Source organism: Labeo rohita, chromosome 10, assembly GCF_022985175.1.
Source record: "Labeo rohita strain BAU-BD-2019 chromosome 10, IGBB_LRoh.1.0, whole genome shotgun sequence".
In the NCBI taxonomy this organism is placed as follows: domain Eukaryota; kingdom Metazoa; phylum Chordata; class Actinopteri; order Cypriniformes; family Cyprinidae; genus Labeo; species Labeo rohita.
In genome coordinates, this window is record NC_066878.1 from 6,216,290 (window position 1) to 6,233,745 (window position 17,456).

The 17,456-nt window shown below is 37.4% G+C and overlaps 2 protein-coding genes across 2 annotated transcripts in view; one reads left to right on the forward strand and one right to left on the reverse strand.

Annotated features, from left to right (window-relative positions):
• Positions 1–458: 458 nt before the first annotated feature.
• On the reverse strand, positions 459–4,637 carry LOC127172260 (myb/SANT-like DNA-binding domain-containing protein 2). Its single transcript, XM_051121495.1, has 4 exons — positions 4,157–4,637; positions 2,048–2,303; positions 1,893–1,956; positions 459–1,807 (listed from the first exon to the last, which is right to left on the reverse strand). The coding sequence occupies exons 1-4, from the start codon at positions 4,595–4,597 to the stop codon at positions 934–936; spliced, it is 1,635 nt and encodes a 544-aa protein (XP_050977452.1). The 5' UTR covers positions 4,598–4,637; the 3' UTR covers positions 459–933.
• An 869-nt stretch (positions 4,638–5,506) lies between these two features.
• robo3 (roundabout, axon guidance receptor, homolog 3 (Drosophila)) overlaps positions 5,507–17,456 on the forward strand; it is a 207,182-nt gene continuing 195,232 nt past the window's right edge. The window contains exons 1-2 of the mRNA XM_051121300.1: positions 5,507–5,858; positions 10,729–10,775. Of these exons, the coding sequence (XP_050977257.1) occupies positions 5,857–5,858; positions 10,729–10,775 (49 nt within the window). The 5' untranslated portion in view covers positions 5,507–5,856. The remainder of the gene's footprint in view (positions 5,859–10,728; positions 10,776–17,456) is intronic.

Consider the following 17,456-nt stretch of genomic DNA (forward strand, 5'->3'; position numbering starts at 1 on the left):
ACAGAAAAAAACGTGTATTAGCAGCTAAGTCATAAAGAGAAGGACCTACAAGCAGTATTAAGTAAGATATTAGCCTAATATTTTACCTACCTGACTGGAAATTATAAGAAATGTTGTCAAGATTCTTGCCCTGGAACCACAAACGCCTTTTGTTCCACAGATGGTTTTTTGCACTCTTCTCATTGATTTGTTATAACTTTTGCCAGTCTATACTCTAAATGTTTTTCCTAGTCTGACCGAATAGTACAGCCCCAAACATGACAATAATTGACCATTTTCAGTAGGAATAATCAGCAAAATATTCAACTTTCATTCGGTGCAGTGTTATTGTTTCAGTGCCACCAATATGAACGATTGATGAGATAAATTAAACATTTAATTACAATTAACATTTGGTCTGGATAAACAACAATACCTAAAATGGACAAATGTAAAAACAGAAAGTGAATGAACAGCACTTCATTTCATCAGTTTATTTTTTGTCCTTCCAAACATGTAAACAAGACTGTGACCTGGAAACAATCATACATAAAGACACCGTGTGAACTCACAAATAAAAAACAAACGGTTTATGAAAAACATTCTTTGAATGCTAATTGGAAATGCTGGAATGCTTGACAATATCAATATATACTCTTAAATATATATTTATACTTCTATATAGATAGACTTTATACTTAGATTAATTAGATGAGTTCTCATTAAGGATTCTTTTTTTTTTTTTTTCGGACAGTTCCTGCATTTGGATCTCGAGAGATTTAAATAAAGGCAGTTTGCTCCCGTTTACGCTCCCTGATAAAGACAATTACTGCAAAGAAGACTATACGCCCCCTTTCGGAACAGACCGTGCCTGACATACCACATAAATACTTTGAGTTCAAGTCTATATTTCAAAATCCTGGCTTTAAAGAGATTCATTGGCAAATATGACCGCTACAGTGCATCCTTCTTGTTGAACTTTAGCGAATAGCCGATCGCAGTCTCTAAACATTCCACTAAAGACCCAGCGGAGAGAAAGTCCAGCTCCACCTCGATAAATTTAATATAGATGTGTAATCCAGAAAGGACGCCCTCCTTGGCCTGGCCGGTGCAGTTGTCCTGCAAGAACCTGGTTACGGCCGAAGGCTCCCCTCGGCTGTAGTGTTTGCCTGAAGTCTGAAAGTGCTGGAAGAGACACTGCTGTAGCGTCCTTTCCTCTGCAATGCCGAGGTAACAGTAAGTAACTTTGGCTGATGTTCTCTTGTCCTTCTCCACACTCTCGCAATGGTCCACCTCCTCCTCTTCCTGTGAGGGGGAGGACTTGTCCTTGTCCTCTGTGCTAGATGAAGAATTGGACCCGCTCGTCTCCTCGTAGCCTATCGCGTACAGGCCGTATGTTTTTGGAATGCCCCCTGGCAGGAGATACTGGGAGCCGTTGCTGCACCCTGCCGCTCTCGTCTGTGCGATCGGGATCCAGTCCACTTCCATGTGCAGCTCCAAACAGCGAGCTTCGCTGATGGTGATGTCTAGGAATTTATAATACACGTTTTTCCAGTTCATCTTCTGGACCTTGGTCATGATAACCCTGCCTTCAGCCTTCTCAGGGTTGAAATATTCCCGCAGTCGTTTTCCTAGAGGGACCTGCGAGCTGATTTCGGCGTAGTGGTAGCGGATCTCCTCTCGCCACCGCGTGTTGTAGCCCACTCCGAAGATGGCGAGCTTATTGGAAAGGTGGAGGCGGGAGAAATCAGTCCATGTCTGAAAGTGCTCCCATTTGACCTCCACTGACTCCAGGATACGCATTACGTTTTGCATCACTTCCTGACGTCTAAAGAAAGCACAAGGAGATGAAGAAGTGAGCTGAAATTTTGTACTTAAATGGATTGGGAAACAGGACACAGGTTCAAACTTACTGAGCGTGCTCAGTTGGCTCCAGTCGTATCTGAAGGACTCTGGTTTTTGAAAGCTGGTTGTCCTCTGTGAAAAACAAGATTGTACTATATGAGATATTAGAAAATTGTCTCAATCATTAAACTTATTTACACTGTAAAGGTATTATTGCATTCACCTGTTTCTATGTCTCCCTCATTGAAGGCAGCAGAAAGGTCCTGATTGCACCAGTCTTCCTGAGAGTAGTCCTCCATAGTGCTACCATCTGACTCCATCTCCTGGTAGAGCCCGCTGCTGTTGATCAGCACAGGCTGACAGCTTTGAGAATCCCAACCTCCCTGCCCAAACACCTTCTCCAGCTGCTCAATGGAGTAACTGCTCTTCCTCTTCCCAATGCCGTGCTCCTTCACTCGGCTATAACATCGCCTCAGCGTCTGCAGACGACAGTCATGTTTATACATGTAAATACAGCAATACATGCAGACTGTATTTGAACAAATTAAACTGAGACACACATCACAAATAATCAACTGCTCAAAATTTCGAACTCATTGTGCAAGGACCTAAACACTTAAAAATAGTCACTCAATTTTTTACTTTTCACATCTGATAGCGATGCATGGCCTTATGAAATAGCACTATTTCTATATGCGTACACTAGATATATTCACACATCCTAGAAATTTGACATATTACTTTTTACATACTATACAACAGGGAGGTAGAAAAATTCAGAGGCAGTGAAAGCAGGGTGAAGGGTGAGTGGTGTGATGCAGAAGTTAAAAGATCGGGGTTAGTAATCAAAAAAGTGTAGGTTCAAACCCTGACATCACTTATAGGAAAGTTCAAATGCTCATTGATGCTTCAGAAGGAAACATGATGCATTAAGAGCCAGGGGTGTAAACTTTTGAACAGAATGAGAATGTGTACATTTTTCTTATTTTGGCTAAATATCATATTTTTTTTATATTTAGTACTGCCCTTCAGAAGCTACAGAAGATACACGTTTCCCAGAAAACAAAAATGTTAAATTTACCCCGATCTTCAAATTAAAAAAGATTTCACCCCCTGGCTCTTAATGCATCGTGTTTCCTTTTGAAGCATCAGTGAGCATTTGAACCTTCTGTAATAGTTGCATATGAGTCCCTCAGTTGTCCTCAGTGTGAATAGATGGATGTCAAAATCATACAGTCATTGTTGGAAAGGGTTCAAATACACAAAAATGCTGAAAAACCAAAGAATTTGTGGGACATGAAGGATTGTTCTGAAGAACAGCGGGCAGTTTAACAAGGGACTCATGAACAACTACCACTAAACAAAAAAACAAAAAACAACAAAAAACAAACAAAAAACAGCTTTGGATAATTCAGGTAACACACTATTAAGATTCAAGTATATGTAAACTTTTGAATGGGGTCATTTTTATAAATTCAACTATTATTTTCTCTTGTGGACTGTATGTAAAAATATTTTATGTGAAATATCTTATAAATAAAAAATAAGTTTAATAAGATTCTGCAAGGTCTATGTAAAGTTTTGATTCATATACATAGAATGTATTAATTGCAAGTAAAGTGTCTCACGTTCAGATAACTTTTCAACTTAAAATAAAATGTCAAACTATAGGTGAAATAATATATCATTGTCATTCAGCATAGCAAATATATTTCTGTAAAAATGAACATCATTCTGACCCGTACTTCTTAAAATACATCAAATAACGAGTGATCGTACAAAATTTGATTGTATTTTAAATTATTAAAAACTTCTGGCTGTAAAATGGGTTAAAACCTAGTGGTTTGAAAGATAGTCGCAAATATGGGTAAAGATTAAAATGACAAATAATTCGTTTTTAGGGGGCTGGACTGTGATTCTTAAATATAGTAAATCATTTGTGATTGAAAGGTAAATCACTCATGTTGTGGGAAGCATAAATGATTTCACAGGTAACTGCTGAAGCAGGCAGTTCCTACAATGATAACTACATATTTTACATTAATTTGTGGTTAATAAAAGCTTCAGTGCACCAATCAAAGCCTTTTGTTTGGATTTTACAATTTCACCAAAGCTCTTTGGAGACAATCTACCGTAAACATCACAACAACTCTATGATCATAACTGACAGCCATCATTCAAATGAGCTTGAGACGAGATAGAGCCATGCTTTGTTTCGATTTTGACAGCTTCACCAAAGCTTTGTGTAACAAAAATAAACTGCCCAATACACATGACAACAAGCCTCTAAGCAAATATGAGTGACAGCCATGTGTTTGGATGTCTTATTTACCTTCATCCTCTCTCGACACTGGGATGGGGTCCTTTCGTAACCCAGCTCTGACAGCGCTCTTGACACCCGCTCGTACATCGCGGGTCCCGGCGCCTTGCCAGAAAACACCGTCCCGGCCACCTCCAGCTGCTGCATCCGCGCCTCCGCCAGCCTCTCGTTGCCCCACACGGCGATCAGCGCGTTTGTTTCGGACGGTGTCCACGACATGCCTCGGCAAGCGGTGAAGCTGTTGGAGGCAGAGGCCGATCCACTCCGGCCTGCGCCCCCGGACAGCGAAACCCCGACGTTCAGAGGAGAGAATCTATTAGGGGTGGAGGGGTTGGAATGGTATTGGTTGCTGTCACTCAGATCCTCGGATTCTGGGGAAGGAACCTCGGTTTTGGGAATCTTCAGCGGCACCGATAGATCAGGAGAACGCTCAGCGTTACTGGGGGCCGCCATCTTGCCTCTGTTGCTAAGGGGAGGGGGCAGAGAGGAAGCGCGCGGGCGCTCACTCCAAGCGAGATTGACAGCTTCACATCCAGAGTTATCATTTTTGCAGCCAATGTATATTCATATTATGCTACATATTATAAATAATTATGTTATAAATAATAATTTTACATACAAAATTATATATACGACCCCTGAACCACAAAACCATTAGGGGCATTTTTATGAAACTGGAGATGTATATATCATCTGATCAGCTAAATAAATAAGCTTTCCATTAACGTATGGTTTGTTAGAATAGGAAAATATTTGGCCGAAATGCAACTATTTGAAAATCTAGTATCTGAGGGTGCAAAGTCGCCTTTAAAGTTGTCTAAATGACGTCCTTAAAAATGCATAACTAATCAAAAATAACTTTTGATATATTTACATTAGGAAATTTACAAAATATCTTCACGGAACATGATCTTTACTTAATATCCTAATGATTTTTGGCATATTTTGGCACATTTTGGCATTTTAACCCATACAATGTATTTTTGTCTGTTGCTACAAATATACCTGTGCTACTTAAGACTGGTTTTGTGGTTCAGGGTCACATTTGATAGGTAATTATATTATGTAAAACGCAATGTTAACGTTTTGAATCGATATAAAATACATTTAAATATAATATTAATATAATAATAATAAAGTGCAGGTGACAGCTTCGTATTGACAGTTATCACTTTTGCAAGTTTCTCTTATATTAATATTAGGCAAAATATTCTGAATAATTATTTTATAGGCAAAAATATTATATTACAATATTTTATTAAAATATACTAATTGTTCAAAATGGTAAGCCAATGTCGTTTAAATAGTGCGTATGCAACGTATAGAACGCTTCACTGTTTGTATCACTCCGCTTAACCAAGTTTACGGTTTTCTACCTTGTGAGGTGCTGAATGAAAGACGATTTGTCTCGCAAAAAGCAGGTTTTTAAAAAGTCGAAGCGTTGGTTTTTCTTTTTGCAAACAAAAACAATGCTGTGTGAATTTACCTGCTGCTTGAAGCATGTTTTTAAAGTTAAGGTCTGCGTTTGTGACTCTCCACACAATCGTCCGCCTCGTGTTTCTCTCACTCATTAACGTTAGCGGGAAATGGAAAAACCTGGACTGGATCTGGTGCTGAGGGATGACAGAACGCTTTGAGAAGAAAACAACTCAGTTGGTCCGTTTCCAAAAAAGTTACAGACAATCTTTGGCCTATTTGGCGGCCTAACAGAGATGTAAGTTTATCAATATAAATATACAAAAGCAATATCACAAGAACAAGAATAACAGTTACTGTTTTCTAACAGTCAACACGGATGTCATGAAATAATTAAATATTGTGTAAATAAATAAATATATGATAGTTCAGATTCACCATTTAATTAGTTACACTCCTGTTCTCTCATGTATTTTATACAGATTATAATTATGTGGGCCATTCTACAGAATTGGTGCAAAGTCAGAGTTGGAAACATCTTGAACATTTTTATTTTGTATGTATGCAAATTGCATAGCCTCATATCCTGGGTACACTTTTCTAGTAATTGCGCAGTTATTTCTCATATTGTATTTTCAGAAAGTTTTCAGATATTTGTCCTCTCCCCAAATTTGTCACTACCGAAACACAGTAATATATAATTAAATAAGAAGACTTATATTGACCTATTAAGATATTTGCTATTTAAAGATTCATTAGTTTGAATATACAGTACTGTGCAAAAGTCTTAGGCCACTAGTATTTTCACCAGCTAAAAAATGGTTTAAAGTAAGTTATTTCTATATTTTCCTGTAGTGTGTCAGTACGAAACATCAGTTTACATTTCCAAACATTCTGTTTGCCATTAATTGTAATAATCTAACAACAGCCAGTGCTCCACACAGAGATCTGATCTCACCATCATCTAGTCTGTCTCTGGAATGACATGAAGAAACAGAAAAACCGAGACAGACTAAATCCAGAAGAACTGTGGCAACATCTCCAAGATGTTTCAAGTAACCTACCTGCAAAGCTACCTGAAAAACTCTGCACAAGTGCACATAGGGCAAAAGCTGCTTTAAACGCAAAGGATGGTCACATCAAATGCTTATTTATTTTAGTTAATAGAAGTTCACTGATAAAGAAAATCTATTTATGACATTGTTTTTGACAGCATCCTCATTTTATGTGCCTAACTGCCTAAAAATTTTAACAGTACTGTAGCTTTGTAGGTGTAGGTCTCTTAAAGCATCTTGGAGATGTTGCCACAGTTCTTCTGGATTTAATCTGTCTCCGTTTTTGCTGTTTCTTATGACAGACTGGATTGAATGATGGAGAGATCAGATCTCTGTTTGCACAACAACAGCCTGTGCTCCATACAAAAATCTCACTGGATTATTATAATTAATGGCAAAATGAATGTTTAGAAATGTAAACTGATATTTCCTACTGACACACTACAGCAACAGACTGACTTTAACTGACTTTAAACCATTTTTTAGCTGATGAAAATACTAGTGGCCTAAGACTTTTGCACAGTACTGTACATCGAACCAAGCACTATCATAACATCTTAGTTGATAATTCAGTATACTTTATTTTTGACAAAACATCCAATGTTTTCGTTGTAACCTTACATTTTCTGCAGTAACAATAATATTTTGGTAGCGACCACATCACATTACAGAATTTTTATATTTTTTTGGCCTAAATTTTATGGAATAACCACCCCCACCCCCCAAAAAAAAAAAAAAAACCACAATGATGTCACAGAATGTTTCAGTCGTGACTGTTCCGGTAGTGGCAATTTTAGATACTTTTTAACCTAGCTCAAAGATGCTAATCAGCACATGGTTACCTAGTACAGTTCTGAACAGTTGTACACATATAAAAACTAAATGTTATGTAATAACACCCAAAAAAGTGTGCTTACTTGCAGAAAAAAGGTGTTTTGTAGTGATATTCCTTAAAGTTACACACAGATTTTCAGACTCCAACTCATTTTTTTAGACTCATTTACCTCAAAATGATAGATATCTACTCACCATGTAGCTGTGGGCGAGAGTGGCACATGAATATTTCCTGATCATAAATTTGGGGGTGTAGTTAAAATCAGTCTCAGTCAATGGACTAAAACATACACTGTTTCGGTTCGTGACATTAAAATGCGGGACACTTTATTTATTTATTTATTTATTTATTTAGTTTTATTTTTAAATAAAGTTTCATAATTTACAAAGAAAATGTACAATAACATATTTTTTTAACTTACATTTTTTAAAAATTAAAAAAATATTTTTTTAAAAACAATGGAATAAAATGCAAAAAATATTTTAATATCATTTTCATAAGATGAAATTTAGGGGTTAGGGTTCGGGACGGCCACCTCCCTATTGCAAGTACCCACTAAATGATGATTTTATATTAAGTTTCCTAATATTTTCAATATTGCTGGAGGTTTCAATAGATAGTAGAAGAACCTTAGTAAACATCTAAGGTTTGAATACTTAAATGTTTTTTTTTTTTTTTTTTTTGTGGTGGTGGGACAGTAAATTGCACAAATTCTGTAGAATGGCCCATATATGAAATATTATCAAATATGACTTTATTAATATTAATATTTTATTAAAATATTGAATTTAATTATCCTTTTTTTGAGATGGGTATTTCCACTACACTACAAGGGAAAGTACCACTGCTGACCACTAGGCGGGGTTGCTCATCCTCGTTACATTCTGCCTTGCCTCTGTTTGTTAATATGCCTTGGCATACTTTACTTGCATGTGTTCTGTCCACAACAAATACAACTAAATGTTAATCATTATCAAATTTGCATCCTGTCTGTGCTTCTCTAAAAGTAACGCATGTAATCATGCCCTGTTATTTTAGACATACATACTATGCTTTGCATAAAAATAACAGCTTTGGATTTTCCATGTTTCTTCTTTCTTTTAAGAAGTATAATACAAATTGTCATAGACTCAAGCAGTTTTGATTATTTAGTCAGCTGTGTGGCTGCCACAAATGTGCAAGAACAATTTTGTTATATAGCAGCCCAGATATCTGCTTGATGTCATGTATGAATCCTGCTTCTTTAGCAATGTTGACGATTTAATAATACTGTCGAATTGTTATAAAAATCTTGTCATTCTATAGGGAATCCAGCTTAACTCAGCTGCAGCTTCACAGCTGTTCACATGATTTAACAGAGAGTCTATTTCAGGTCAAAGGTTACGGCCTGTCCTAAGAATAGTGAACCGTCCTGACACCATTTTCTCTCTATATCTGGGTGTTTTCTGACAACTTCATTGTGTTTGATGTCTGCTAAAGGTTAGATGTAGAGTCAGGAGACAGTATAACCTTTAAAAAACCCAAAGATGACAGGCTCCCACGTAGTTTATAAAAGTACCTGTAGGTTAATGCAAAGACTTTCATGACCATATGGCGATGGCACCTGAATCCTAAACTGTAGCTCATAAACACATCAATTTGTTTCTCAACTTTTATATTACAAAAATATAATAGTAGCTAAAATTTGCTATTATTTTACAAATTAGGAGCAAACCCATGCGGATGATTCAATTGTGTATGAATTTAGCCTTAGGTGTTCTTTTCTCATCAAGATGCGTGATAAAGAATCCCTCAACCATGATGAATATGAATAATAAAGAGCCACAACCTCTGTATTGTAAAAATTGACTTTGTACTACAACACTGGACATTATATTTGTGAATGCAAATCTAAAATGGGAATCTCTTAGCATATTATACCCCACAGACATGCATTGCCATACCTTCGGCTTAATGAGGGAATGGATATGTTTGCTCATGATCAGAAGCATGGCCTTCTGATTAGACTCGCTCTAGAGGCATTTCTAAACGGCTTGCCGACATTAAGAGGAGCACTTCTTAGTCAGATCACATAGTAACTCACGTCTTCGTGAAATCAAGCCAGCACTTTTTTTTATCATCAGCAAAGTCACGAAAGCCCTTTAAATGGCTGAATGTGAGAGAAATTCTAATGACCCTTTGAAACATTAAGGGGCGGTGAGAAAGCGAAGATAATTACAATTATTATTTCATAATTTAGCATTTTAGCGAAGATGCTGGAAGCATTTAAGTGAATTTGTGTCGGAGAGATTGCTTTTAGGATTGGCAGTCGAAATTCCTTTGCATTTTATAAAGCCCAAAGTGCTTATTTGCATAATGTCTAATGGGCAGAGATATTTCCGTTTATCCCCTACGAGCAAAAATACACACATGAATTCACAGTCAATTAGAGCGAATTGTGATTTTTAGCGCATTTTGGAGGTAAGGATATTTTGATAAACAACCTCCGCATGACATGCCGGTTGCCAGGCAGCAATTTTGGATATTCAGGGTGTCCACGTTGACTGACCCCCTACAGGGTCACAGATGTGTTACTTGTCTAACAAAGTGTCCTTTGCCAGGATTCCTCCTGCGATGCCCTTCCTTATTTTCACCTTTAAGACATATCAACCCTAAAAACCCCCAGAGCTTTATGTGACATGAAGCGAGTTGATTCTGGATTCTGGAACTAAACGGAGATCCGAAGTACGAATTCTGCCAGTGATACTGATGGAAGCTGTGCTCTTTTTGGTATGAGTGAGTCGTCAATGATGGGAGCTTTTTACACCCATCTTCAAATTCTGTTTCATCTCATCTCACTCGACTGGCTTTAGATCAGATCATTATCACGGTGGTGTGAATGATCATTAGATTCACTCAGCGGCGCGGCTGATTGCAGCACCTGCAGACTCCAGTTCAGAGAAAAAGCACATTTTGCTTTGGAGGCTTTCATTATGAGGCAGCGTTCTCTTTTTTCACCTAAAGCATCACGAAATCACACTGAAATACTAAAATATGTGCATTTTCTTTCTTCCATACACTTTGAGTTATACATGGCATAATAGTGTTTGTGAGCTGAATTTGATTCTTGACTCTATAATGTTTTTTTTTTTTTTTAAAGGTGACAAATATTTCCTAGAAAGTATATTTTAAAAATGTGTGGAGCACGTTGTTTGGTTAGCTTGTTAAACAAAGAAAGATAAATGTTTAATTGGATTGATTAAATTGAACAAAAAAATTTATTATTTTTTTCTTTGCAGGAACATGGAAGCGGTTTGGAGTCCCTGTTTTCGGGTTCAACAGCTTGGTGAGTTGTCATGTTCAAGTTAACATATCTGAAAGAGACAGTTGTCGGTTCGGTGTATCGGTGAGTTTACTCGAGAACCGTTTGCAGTGATTCAATCATGAACAAATTGCTCAGAAATGCATTTCCTGTACAACTACATAACACATTACTTAACCTCCGTAATGTTGATTGAGCAGTCTTTCGAACCATGTTGGTTCATCATGGTTATAGAATTGCCAGTAAAGGAATAGTCACCCAAAAATGAAAATTCTGTTGTTAAATACTCAACCTCGTGCCAGTAATCCTGTGAGATCTTCGTTCACCTTTGGAGCACAAAATTAAGATATTGCAACTGACACATTCAAGGCCTAGAAAGGTAGTAAGGACATCATTAAAATAGTCCATGTGACATCTGTGGTTCAACCATAATGTTATTAAGCTATGAGAATGCTTTTTGTGTGCAAAGAAAACAAAAATATGGACTTTATTCAACAATTTCTTCTCTTCCGTGTCGGTCTTCGTCGTGTGTTCATGAGAGTTATCTCACCAGCGTGGTGCCAAAAGACATAAATACGGTTAAAACTTTGGCTAAGCACTATAATGACTTGACATTGACGAAGCAGTCTGGAGTGAAATGATTTGCGCAAACATAAACGTATTTAAGTAGATCTTGAGGCACATTACCTTGAAAAACATAAGTAATCCACTGCATCCTCAGTGGCTCAGATGTTGGGAGAGAATCAAGACTCCTGTTCAGTCTTGCATCCAAACACGAGCTTACGAGCAGTGTTGGGGATGTTGCTTTAAAGAAGTTAGAAGTTAAATTAGTTGTAGTTACTTCTTACAAATAGTAACTTAGTAACTGTGTTACATCATTATAAAAGTAATTCATTACAAGGGAAAGTAACTATTGTGTTATGTTTAAAAAAAAAAAAAGTTCAAATATGTCAAATAACTTGGATGCCCCAATATTAAATGTTATATGAATGAAATGGATCTGAAATATCTGAAAGTACACTTAGCATTTGTCAGTCAAGCATTAGAATATGATATTATGATAATTTAACATTGCACTTTAGTAATTAGAACTTGAATTAGAATGCATATTTGTCATGCCGACTGATCTTAGGACTATGGTGGTGCTTAAGATATTGTTTGTTGTTTAGTTTTTATATAAAAAAGGGGAAACAAACAAAAATAATACTGATAACAAAACTACTACGAATTCTACTACTAATAACAATATAAAACGCACTAAGGATTAATAAGCTCTAAGGTTCATGAATATTAATCACGTTGTCTGCGTTCGCTTGAACTGATTTGCTGAAATCAAAACAGGGGCGATAATAGGTGAGTGCAAGCCAATGAGATTTCCGCTTGTGCATTAGTTCCGCCTACTACCTGAGAAACCGGCAGTTCCTAAAAGCTGAAGAATTTCAAAGGAACTTTGTTATTTTGACAGGAAAATACAACGAAGAATATTCTTTACATGTAGCGTGTCAATTCTGCATGGTATATAAGACTCTCTCTCTGTATCTTTCTTTGCGTGTGTGTGAGACAAAGCGACGGCTAGTTGTGTGCTTTCACACTATAGTTTATGGTTCGTCAAATACACGTACACTGTGCATTCATTCAGATTCTGAAAAAACTTGTTGTGGCGTGGCAGGTATAAACACAGGGTGGCCACAGATTCTGAAAAAACTTGTCGTGGCGTGGGTGGTCACGCCGCAGAGCTGGCCCCAGGGCATCTCCATCGGGGGCATTTTGGGGCGCCATCTGGGTTCAAATCATGTTGAGTGGGAGGGGGTGATTGTATGCAGTTGCTGACGCTTGTGAAATGATCGCTTTCTTATGTGCTCTGTTTTTTCGGTTTCACTTTCACTTTCGAAATCGATCACATTCAGCAAGGAGGAGAGAGGATGGAAAAAGGGGGCACAGTAACTCGTTTTGGGGGGCATGGCTCACGGCCCCAGCCCCCCCCCTCCCCCCCTTGAGATTTATTCATCATATAGTGATGTAACTGTGTATTGCATTCACTTATGGTACCGGGAGTGTTTTTAAAATTCATGAACTCACGCTAGACTAGGCTAGGCTAGTTAATTATAATCTTTTTTGATAATGTAAATGGTTTTCGCTCACTTTCTGTAGCTGGTTTTTGAATAACTAAGGAAATGTAAGCATTAGTAACTCACAATGTTTCTATTAAATTGTTATCATGTAACATCAACATGTAACATCACAAATTAAGTCGTATTAAAAACATTAGCCTGCTTTTAGACTTATGCTGGTGTTGGTTCACTTTCCACCACTGAAATTCAGTAAGTAAATAATTATATAAATTAGCACAATAATATTGTGTATCGGCGATCTCACAGGCTGATGATAGGACGCTAGCAGAGTGGTTGTGTTCACACACTACCAAAACACATTTATGTCCAAACACCATGTAAAAGTGGTTTTTGCATAATAGGTCCCATTTAAAATGGCCAGTCTTTGCAGTTTCTGTGATTTGGCTCTTATTGATTTTATTATTTTATTTTTTCATCCAGTTTCATCCATAGGAAAAGGTGCAGCATGTGTAAGATTCGTGCAAAAGTGGTACCTCAGATAGGCCACAAGCACACAAGGAGAAGCGTTAGTATAATCCAATATCAGCAATCACAGACCTTCGCATTCGGATGTGATTAGATTTCTCAGAGGACCATTAAGTTACAGAGACGCAAAACATTGCTGTGGCTGTGCTTGGAATGATTTTTTTTGGCAAAATAGAGCAAAAACAGGCAATATTCTGGCTAAAACGTAAGTCTCTTAATTCTTGTCTATTGAACTGTTGTAAAAAATCAGTATCACATTTGTAGTCATGGAAAATGGCACTCTTCATGTGATATTGATTTAGCTTTATGAAGTGGAATAAATCTATAGGCTTCTATCTAAATCTAGAATTTATGATCATTCAAAATGTGTTTTAATAGACTGAATCATGCAGTAAAAGAACACACTGTTAATGCGTATGCGCACTAGTCTAGACTTCTCACAATGCGTGTACTGCACTCTGTAGGTGTTTAAATGGTTTTTGCAAAATACTCGATAATGTCAAATTGAACGTTGTTAAAACAACAATTACGATATTATCGCAAACTATATATATTGCACACTCACATTGTACCACATAACTTTGCAACACTCTTTACAAAAGTTTGTTGTAACTATGGTTTTGGGAAACACTAAATAGCTAAACTAAAATGCTTTTGGGAAATGCAGAGCAGTTTTGTAGATCAGTTCAAACATTTCATTAAAAAGATTTGACTAAAAATAATGATTATCCACCTTATCTTTCCTGTAAGAGTGGGTGTGGCAATTTGTAAATTTTATGGGTGTGGCTTCCAGTCTCATCCGCCTCCAGCTATTTTTAGCTGTACAAAACAGCTTGTTTTGCTGTTTGATATTGCAAATTGGTGTGTCTTACCTTATTATTTTAATGTATTTTCTTAATCAGGAACACACTGGTTGTAGTGCAAACTACTGCATGTTGTTATTCTTCTCTTTATTTCCCTATAGCTAATGAAACAGAAGTCTCACCCATAGGCTTATTTCTGCATTGAAGAATAAGGTGGATATACAAATCAAACATCGCTACATGCAATAGCCCACTTACTTTAGTTTTTTTATTGATAGTTGTCTGTCCACATCAGATCATTTTAGCATTAAAAGAATTATAATTATACATCATACATTTTCCACTTAATATACAGTGTTTACAAACCTTGTGATTTATGTAAATAGGTGATCATTCGCTACCTTGAGTGGAAAACCACTCCGGCATCTTCACCGTGCCAAATGAATACCTAAACAGACAAATTAAAATGACACCACATGCCAGAGAGATTCATATGGGCAGTATCCTTTAGTTCATTATGTTATTCCGTCATCTCAAATTCTCCCGCATGTCTTCAAACAAAAGCCTCTCATGCCCATCAGACAGATAAAGACGAGGTCTCTTACGCAGCCACCCGCCGTCCCGATGAGAATTTACCTCAGCACCTCTCACAGATGGGACCTGGCCCCGTGGGAGCATCGTAGCCGCGGCTAACCCCCCTCCGGCGGCGAGGCCCAGGTGTCTCCCCTCAGTCAGACGCCAAGGTAATTCAGTGGCGGCTCCAAAACACACGTGCTCCCTCATCAGCAGGCCCTCACCGGAGAGCAACTTTACATTAAAGACTTGTCTCATTAGAGCGCAACGGACACGGCCAAGGCTAATGAGAGAGGCTGTGATGACGGCAGGCTCTGATGTTCAAGTGCAATAACAGACCATGGTCAGGGCCAAAGCCATGTCACGCCTGGGTGACGGTGAATAGGAACGGCGCCGTGATGTTGGCATCGACGGCATCCAAGTTCAAGGCTCAGCAAGATTGTATTGGTGTTGGACGTCTCGGTGCGTGTCGGGGGAGTTGCTGTTTACAGAAGGAGTCTTGTAATGAGCCGGGCCAGGGACAGATATAAACATTTCTGAGTCGAGTTTGAGCATGATATCATGTTGGTAAACATACGTAATCAGATCATCTGAGATTCAGCTTGCTATTGTTCAGCGTTTAGTGGATTATGGAGTATTTGATTCATTGTTAGAGTTGAAAATACCTACATCCTTGTTTTGCAAAACAAAATCTTTTTATTCTATACAAATATGTCAGGTTTAAAATATTGTTGGTCACTGTGGCGAATTTGCATGACCAACTTGAACACGAATGAAATCTGTGTGGGGAACATTTGCCTTTACTTGAAACTTCGATTTGCATAGATTTTTATTGAAAAGACTGGATTTCACGTGCAAAATTTTACTACACAGTGCCATTGTTCAATTTTGGGACCAACTTGAACACAAATATGTGAGGGGAATATTTGGCCTTTTGTAAAACTCCCATCTGTGCAGGTTCCCATTGAAAAGACTGGATTTCACCTGCAAAATTTCATCACACGAAGGCAAATTAGACCACACCTTTACGGTGGACAGCGTTATTTGCATAGAAGTCTGTAGATGTCAAAAGTATTGTGGTTTTTTTTTTTTTTTTTAGAAAACCATTAACATTTAAGCATTAACCTTTGGTGCTTAACTTTTCCTGTACAGTTTATGCATAACATGAATGAATGCTCAAAATTTTGTGGCACGTTGAGGGGATTTGTACTTTCCTAAGCATTTATACTTGCTGATTTCAACCTGGCAACTGATAAAAAAATTGTCAAAAAGCCCACTGACTTAAAAGGAGGGAACCAAGGCTTTTTGGGCTAGTAAGCAATCAAATTTTCTGGAATTTTGTCGATAACGATAATTAGACAATATTTTCCTGAGCGTGTTTTTTTGCTGGTACTTTGACAGGTTTAGGACTGCCGTGGACAGCCGACACCCAAAGCTTTTGATATTCTTCTTATTCTGTCCGGTGGTTAGTTTGGAGGAGTAAGAGAAATTAACTTTGTTTCATTTTTCTAAACAAATTAAATGCAAGCATAATCTTTGTTGTCAAATTTTTAAATGTAATCAATAAATTCAAATAGTAAGACACTATAGGGCTGTTACCAATCAAATGAAAAAAGTATCTGCATCTGAAGTGACATTAAAATGCATTTACACAATGCATGACATGAATGCCGTTAACCTGCAGTTACAAATGATTTTATTGTTTTGATGTTAACAAAAAACAGAATACTGATACTTGAAATGATTTGGGGGGAAAAGGGGAAAATATGATTAAAATATAAACCTAAAGTCTCCAGTAGGTGGTGATAAATCACGGCATGAGTGAGCATTGAGTCATTCATTCAACCAATTCATTTAAACAGTTCAAACACCTTCGTTTGTTTCTCAGAGATGCAAAGCAGTTCTGTGGCTGTTTTAACTTCTGTTTATTGAGCTGTCCATCAAATCACATTTGCAACCGTTCTGGTATTCAAAGAAATACGTCTCTCGTCGTGAGATATTAACTATATCAGATAATATAAATATAAAAGACATAAAAAAGTCACAAGGAACATTTTTACCCCCACATCCTTTCTGGGGGAATTCTAAATGTATTTTAATAGACTAGATCACGCAGTGAAAGAATGAACTCTGACCTACATCATGTAGTGTATGCCTGCACTTTCTAGGTGTGTTTTTGTTTGTTTTTTTCAGTATACTCGATAATGTCAAATCGCATATCGTTAAAACAACAATTACGATATTACCGTTGACGATATATCGCACATCCCTAAGAACACAATAGAGGGTTTGCACTTACGTCACGATTTGGTCAGTTACCCGGATGCGCAGCCATATTGGCAATACTCAGATGTAAACAACAGCATGTATTGCATGGTATGTTCTACCTAATATGTTGTTCTGCTAATTTATGCTGTCCAAACCATGGAAGAAACATGTGGAATCAGCTAAATTGTATAGAAGTGAACTTAGTAAGCTGGAAAGGGAGCAATATTTTGAAAAACTTAAGTGACCTTATGAAATCACTCAGATCATTCTAGCATGGCTTTAAAATGGGTGTTTCATGCTCAAGCACTCAAATTTTCTTCATAAAATAGAAATTTTCTTTTTGTAGTGGTTCTCAAACCCATTAGGGGGCCTCAGCAAACTTCCTAAGGGGCTGCAGGTTTCAAATATTGTGTTGGACAACTAGGAGACTCTGAGTTAAAACGGTTCAGAATCACTGCGGTAGT